Source organism: Cucurbita moschata, unplaced genomic scaffold, assembly GCF_002738365.1.
Source record: "Cucurbita moschata cultivar Rifu unplaced genomic scaffold, Cmos_1.0 Cmo_Scf00004, whole genome shotgun sequence".
NCBI lineage: Eukaryota > Viridiplantae > Streptophyta > Magnoliopsida > Cucurbitales > Cucurbitaceae > Cucurbita > Cucurbita moschata.
The window spans coordinates 3,992,523-3,999,425 of NW_019268520.1; the positions used below are offsets into that span (position 1 = coordinate 3,992,523).

Here is a 6,903-nt window from a genome sequence, read left to right on the forward strand (position 1 = left end):
ATATATATATATATATATATATATATATATATATATATATATATATAATTTGGCTATCACTTATCAGTTTCATGTTTAGAAGCAGAAACTCATCAGATTTCAGTACATGAGCCAAACTTTGTATGCTATTTTAAAAATTATTGTTCTCTTGGTCAGTTTTCTTAACACCTCTTGATTCTTAGGTGACCTTTTTTTCCATTATATCTCTTCCAACAGGAACCTTCCTACGGACTTCGTAAGATTAGATCAAGATATTTTGTCGCCCCTTGCCGGAAAGAAACGGTTGTATACGTACCAGACCATGGAATTTTGGGAACAAATCAAGACTCCAGGGTAGAGCCACTTCAGCATCTGTGCCTTTTCTCTGTTGTAGTAATACTCGAACTTATGGTATTTCAAAGCCTCGTGCATCTGTATCAACATTGCAGGATGTCTTTGAAGTGTTCGGCCCTTTATCTTGCCCAGTTTCAATTAACCTCTCCCCATCTTTTGGCTACTGGAAATGGTACCAAGAGTGCTAATATCGTTGGCGATGTCTACATTCATCCATCTGCAAAAGTACACCCCACTGCAAAGGTAGGTTTTTTTCTTCATTTTTCCTTGCAATCAATTAACTTACCTTATTCTGTTTCTTAAGATATTCCCTTTTTTAGAGTTCAATATAGAGTTCCGAAGTTTATTATTATGCCTCTCGTCTGTTTACTTGGTCTTCTTATGTCATCATTGTTCAGTTTTTCCCACAACTCTTGTTTCCGATCCCTAGCTGTTACCTAGGCACTCACTTTTCTAGAAGAGTGGGCATGCCTAGCCCTTTGGTTTAATGTGTAACTGCCCTATTTTCCTACTGAAATAGAGCCGCTACCCATATGAATGACGTGACCTCTTTTTATGCGGAAAAGATTCATTTTAAATAGTTCATAAACGATGTCATGGACTTGCACGTTAAAAATAACAACCTTAAACCAATCCAACACAAATATCTAAAATCACCCCCTCCCCCTCCCCTCACTCCCCTAGAAATATATAAAATAAAAATTCTCTAATTTCTTGGGTCCTTTAAAATGGTTCGTTTTCTCACCATTTCTTTACAATAGTTTTCATCTTTCTTAAGAAAATATTTGAATTCTTAGCCAAATTCTAAAACAAAAACAAGTTTTTAAAAGTTACATTTTTTAGGTTTCAAATTTGGCTGGAATATTGAAGACATCCATAAATGGCTTTTTTACACTACTAGATGTACATGAGAGAAATTACAAAAATGACTCTTTTTATGCATCTGACCATTATGAGAGTGGTAAGTACAATTTGGCAGCTGCCCTGAATAATTTTTGTCTCTAGCCCTGATTACTCTAAAATGTTTTTCTGAACAGATTGGCCCCAATGTCTCTGTATCTGCTAACGTTCGTGTGGCTGCTGGTGTGAGGCTTATAAGTTGCATCATCTTGGATGATGCCGAAATTATGGTACGGAATTAGCTACCATGAAGACTAGTAATAAGATATCCCTTGCACATTAAATTTAGAAGATCATGCAACTCTCTTTGACAGGAAAATGCTGTTGTTATACATTCTATTATTGGATGGAAATCATCAGTGGGCAAATGGTCTCGTGTCCAGGCAAGTGCAGTTATGTTCTTATATTTTAAGTTTACTTCGGTTCTTTAGCTGGTTAATCTAGACATTGAAGTAGCACGAGTGTCTTTGAGTTGATGAACCACTCCTTTTCTTCTGTAGCTCGTCTTCGTTTAGTTATTTTTCTGTAACAGCCCAAGTTCATCGCTAGTAGATATTGATCTCTTTGGGCTTTTCCTTTCGAGCTTTCCTTCAAGGTTTTTAAAACACGTCTGATAGGGAGAGGTTTCCACACCCTTATAAAAAATGGTTCGTTCTCCTCCCCAACTGATATGAGATTTCACAATCTACCCCCCTTCGGGGCCCAGCATCTTCGCTGGCACTCGTTCTCTTCTCCAATCGATGTGGGACCCCTCAGTCCTTCCCCTTCGGGGCCCAGCATCCTTGCTGGCACACAGTCTCATGTCTACCCCCCCTTTTGGAGCTCAGCCACCTCGCTAACACATTGCCCGGTGTCTGACTCTGATTCCATTTGTAACAATCCAAGTTCACTACTAGCATATATTGTCATCTTTGGGCTTTCCCTTTCAGGCTTCCCCTCAAGGTTTTTAAAACGTGTCTACCAGGGTGAGATTTCCACACCCTTATAAAGAATGTTTTGTTTTCCTCTCCAACCGATGTGGGATCTTATATTTTCGGACCATGATTTGGGCTTACCAACCTCCTTTTCAACCTAATTGGAGAATCTTTTGTAATTCTTCTACTCTTCGGGAGAATCTGTGATTTAGGAAATGTTAACAACTTCGTGCGGTTAGCTTCGCTTGAGAGTGCTTTCTATTCTCTTTTAAATATCTTTCCAAAGGAAAGAAAAAACTGGCTGAGATGTTTATGCAATTGAACTGGTTCAGGCAAATGGTGACTTCAATGATAAGCTCGGAATTACGATCCTTGGTACGTATCCTGTACTTGTTTTATTACTTGAGTAAGGGCCGGTGAGAAATTGATGTGGTTATAACCAACTGAAGTGGGAATTTTGGTGTGTTTTTCAGGAGAAGCTGTGATTGTTGAAGACGAAGTTGTGGTGACCAATAGCATAGTGCTCCCAAACAAGACCCTCAACCTTAGCGTTGCTGAGGAGATTATTTTATAACACCCCATTCTCTCCTCTTTCTCTCTACTAATAAACTTACACACAGTTTTCCTTCAAGTTAAATAGTTGATTGGGCGATGTTGTATATTCCCTGTTTGGATTCTTAGAGGCAGCTCAAATTTCACTTTGTACTGAAAATTTCTCCAGGGAAAAAGTTGGAAATCTCTGCTGTTCAACTATTTGTCTGGATTCCTCTTTATCTGGTTTTTCATTGAAAATACAAAAAAAAAAATCCTAAAGCTAAGTGTATATCTCTGTAAAACAACAAAAAAAAAACTGATTGTACCTTCAACACTATAACTATAGACAAGATTAGATTGTACCTTCGACACTATAACTATAGGCAAGACTAGTTGCAAGATGATCGTTAGTCGGCTCAAGTGCATTACGACGCCAAAATTTAGAAGCTACAATCGGATCTGGTTTTTAAAACTAATTATTCAACCTTAAACTTTGTCTTTTACCAAGATTGGCTAAAAAATTGAAAAATCACTCCAATCTCCATGAACTGGATGTGCACCCTCCATATGCTTAAGTCTATTTCTTAGGCATGTGTTTGACTTTCCTGAAGTGGATTAAACCTGTAAAGGAATCCCCTATAGTATAGTTTTCCTCTGAAATTACAAGAAAAATAATCCCATTGAGATCGTGGAAGGAAGATTCAGTGAGGCGATTCAGATAATAGAGAGTACAAATCAAAACAAAATTCTAAAGAACACAATTACAACTCACATAACCGTATAGTTCAGATCATTACTTTCAAGCTACTCTGTCTCTGCTATCTATCTATTCCCAGACATCCTCCAAATGTGCAGTTTTGAAAATGTAAGATTCCTCAGTCTCCCACATTATTCCAACCTTCCATCGGATCAATGCCAATCCAACCAAACCAAAAATAAGTACTCCATATCATGAGATCATACAGTTCGAAAACATAAAAGACGAAATCGTCATCCTTGTCCAGTTCCAGAAATATTATGCATACCCCAGATTCTGGCATCTTTATGTGGCATTAGATAACCCCTGCTAGATTTATTGATCGCCGAGTCGGGAATCGGTTCTTCGTTGATGCTCATTTGGAGGTTATCAGCTTTGTTAGATCTCTCAAAAACTGGCATTTCTACAATTTATTAACGTGGCTTCAGTTCCAACTTGTAAGCTTGTACTTCCATGGGAGGGATATGCAGCTGCCCTTCATGAGCAACATCTCCGGATTGTTCATTATATCCGAGCATTTCTGTGTCTTCGTGCAATAGATTTAAGGAAGTTGCTCGTGCGTTCGATACCGCAAGCCCCTTAAACATGTTGAATATATTGACAGGCTCATCAGAAAACCTAGTACAATTTGATCTGGCTGTCTTACAATATGATGAATCCCAGTGTCTCCGATGAAATATTAAAAGAAACCGTGGATCTTCTGGCGATTGCTGAGAGTATTTCAGAGGACGAGGAACCTTAAAGCTGACAATATGCAAGTCACATGGCAAAGGAGTTGCTAATGGGGAGAAAGATCTTGGGGGTGGCTGCACAGATGAAGCTTGTGGTTTCTTGGCAATAAATGTGTGCAAGGGATAGTTTAAGCGAGCACCGATGCCGTGGGAAAGAAGAGAAGGGCTTAAAGGAGAGTAATTGGAAACAGGATTTAGTTTGGTTGAAACACTCGACTCAAGTGAGATATGGAAAATGACATTCATTGCACGATTATCCCTCACTCCTTGCCCAAGGCCACGTCCATCGTCCATGGACAAACGACGGTCGAGCATAATCTCTAACCATCCATCTTTGAGGCTTGCCACACCCAGAGACTGCCTAGAATGGACAGAGAACCTTTGACCATTGGATCCTTCCATGAATGCTAGAGAAGGCATTGGATAATAATTTCCCTGCAGTGGGATCTTATCATACGACTCTCTCCGACTAATTTGGAAACCGTTCAAATCAGAATAAAATATCCTCTTGTTGTCAATATCTGTCTTGTATCTGACTATCAGCTCCTTGTCGTCAAATTCCTTGCCAAGTAGCTCAACATGATATTCCATCTCAATGAGGTGCTCCTGAATTGTATTGCCCCCACTATACAAACGAGTGCTATGGGAGATGGGGGATTTCTCCCATCCGGTCTTTGGATAAGAGTAAACTTCCTGCATCAGAGGACCCTCAGTGATCACGGTCAATCCACCTGCTTTTATGATAGATTCAGCGTCACCATTGGGTTTGAATAGGTAGGCCCCACTACCCCAGCTTGTGTACAATGCAATTTCTTCACTCACAACATTTTGGGAACCATTTTTATTAATGATTTTGTGCAACAAACCATGCTTTCCATCAAATACGAGAGACTGGTGCTGGTTCTCGATTACAGCCACATCATCATCGGCCTTCGAGCATATATACGGAGTAGCACAAGGTAATGAAGTAGACGTTGAGAAGAATTTTAGTTTGGCTGGTTTTGGCTTTTCACAATCGAATAATCCATTCGCAATATAATATGTTTGCAATCCCAAAGCAGGAACTGAAATTTTCCAGTGGAGACGATGCCTCCCTGTAAAAACATTGGCTTTATCATGTTGAAATTCGGGAGAAATCTGGCTTTGAAGGCATGTCCAGTTTGAGTCCAATACAGCAACATCTGTCCTGTTGACAATGATCATTGCAACCTCTTCCCTTGTCTGCTCTAGAGGATTAAAAAAGACCACTGATTGATAAGTTCCTTCTTGAAGATCGATTGCTTTATGTACACATTGGGCATCATATTTTGATCTCACCTGTTCTGGTTCAAACTGTGAAGGATTCTGATCAGATTTCTCATGGCGAATTCCAAGTAGTACCTCAATACCTTTAGACATGAAAATATGCAGGTCTTGTAAAGAAGTATGCATCCGAACCCCATAATCACGTACGACGTGATCTTTTGCAGTACCAGTGACCCCGTCATGATGCTGGAAAAGAGCCAAATTTCTTCTGGCAGCCGTCAACTTGTAAGAAAACCCAACAGGCAACTTCTCGCATTGAGACCTCTGGCAAGAACCAAGCAATAAAGCTAATATCATTTCTGCAGCACGAAGTGTTTGCTCCAATACACGATCAACAGCCTTAAAGAAAGGCCTAGAAACATAATACCCACTCCAATAGTCCTGCTGTCTATCAGCATAAGTGAAGAAATCGCCTGACAAAGAGGGAAAACCACCGATCTGACTAGAGCCAACTTCACCAGGAAGTGAATAGTTTATCTTTTCAGCCTCATCACGAAGAGTTCGAAAGTAGTCTTCCAAGGTGCCGAACTTTGCCTCAGCATTTAAACTTGGATTAGAATTAATATAATCAAATAACAACTGATAGTTCTTAAACTGAGCCTCTGCTTCATCAATGCTAACATATCGAAAATCATCTCCAAGGGGAATAAGAAGGGTATTTGTCCTATATAGTACTGATTTCTTTCTATACTGATCAAGTAACATCATTGCCCTCTCTTGAACATTTTCCTTGTTAATCTCAACAGGATCTTGCCTCCAGGGACATAGTTCATATGAAGAACCACGGGATCGGGCAAAGTCAAACTGACAACAGATGGCTGGCTCTGGCCCACAAGTATGTGGAATATCATAAGAATAAAAGGGCATCATGTGCACAAAAATGTCAGTAGTTTCTTCAGCATCCCAACTCTGTCTCCAAATGAATTCTAAATTTTTATGCTGTGCAAGTTCCTTCTTCAGCTCATAATGGGTCCTCTGTATAAGCATGTTCTCAAAGCCCATGCGACGAAGAAGATATGCCATAGTGGGTGAATAACCAAATGGATCTATTGCCCAAGAGTTTTTTGGAACAATGCCAACGGTCTCCTTCAACCACATATTCCCCTCTGCCATCTTGTTTCAATGAAAATAATTTCAGTAAAAGTAATCCAGAAAGGCAAGCATAACTAGTTGGAATATAAGCACCCTTTTTTACAATAGAAGAATACAAAAGCCTGTTGGTTCTCAATGTAAATGCTACAGCAACTACTTAACATGTCAGCATTCAAAGATTCTTGACTGTACGATTTAAATATTTAGGAATAGGTAATATCAAAAGCACACTCCTGGAGTCCCCGCCCCCCCCCCCCCCCCCCCCCCCCCCCCCCCCCCCCCCCCCCCCCCCCCCCCCCCCCCCCCCCCCCCCCCCCCCCCCCCCCCCCCCCCCCCC

The 6,903-nt window shown here is 40.3% G+C and overlaps 2 protein-coding genes across 3 annotated transcripts in view; one reads left to right on the forward strand and one right to left on the reverse strand.

The window, feature by feature from the left end:
- The window catches only part of LOC111441462 (mannose-1-phosphate guanyltransferase alpha-like), a 6,771-nt gene extending 3,861 nt beyond the window's left edge, over nucleotides 1-2,910 (forward strand). Inside the window, exons 10-15 of one of the 2 annotated variants that reach the window (XM_023078466.1) lie at nucleotides 217-333; nucleotides 429-576; nucleotides 1,371-1,463; nucleotides 1,548-1,616; nucleotides 2,480-2,522; nucleotides 2,621-2,910. In XM_023078466.1, coding sequence (XP_022934234.1) covers nucleotides 217-333; nucleotides 429-576; nucleotides 1,371-1,463; nucleotides 1,548-1,616; nucleotides 2,480-2,522; nucleotides 2,621-2,721 — 571 coding nt within the window. In that variant the 3' untranslated portion in view covers nucleotides 2,722-2,910. The remainder of the gene's footprint in view (nucleotides 1-216; nucleotides 334-428; nucleotides 577-1,370; nucleotides 1,464-1,547; nucleotides 1,617-2,479; nucleotides 2,523-2,620) is intronic. The other variant, XM_023078467.1, reaches the window with a different exon arrangement.
- A 372-nt stretch (nucleotides 2,911-3,282) lies between these two features.
- The window catches only part of LOC111441463 (alpha-mannosidase 2), an 8,414-nt gene continuing 4,793 nt past the window's right edge, over nucleotides 3,283-6,903 (reverse strand). The window contains exon 4 of the mRNA XM_023078468.1: nucleotides 3,283-6,587. Coding sequence (XP_022934236.1) covers nucleotides 3,852-6,587 — 2,736 coding nt within the window. The 3' untranslated portion in view covers nucleotides 3,283-3,851. The remainder of the gene's footprint in view (nucleotides 6,588-6,903) is intronic.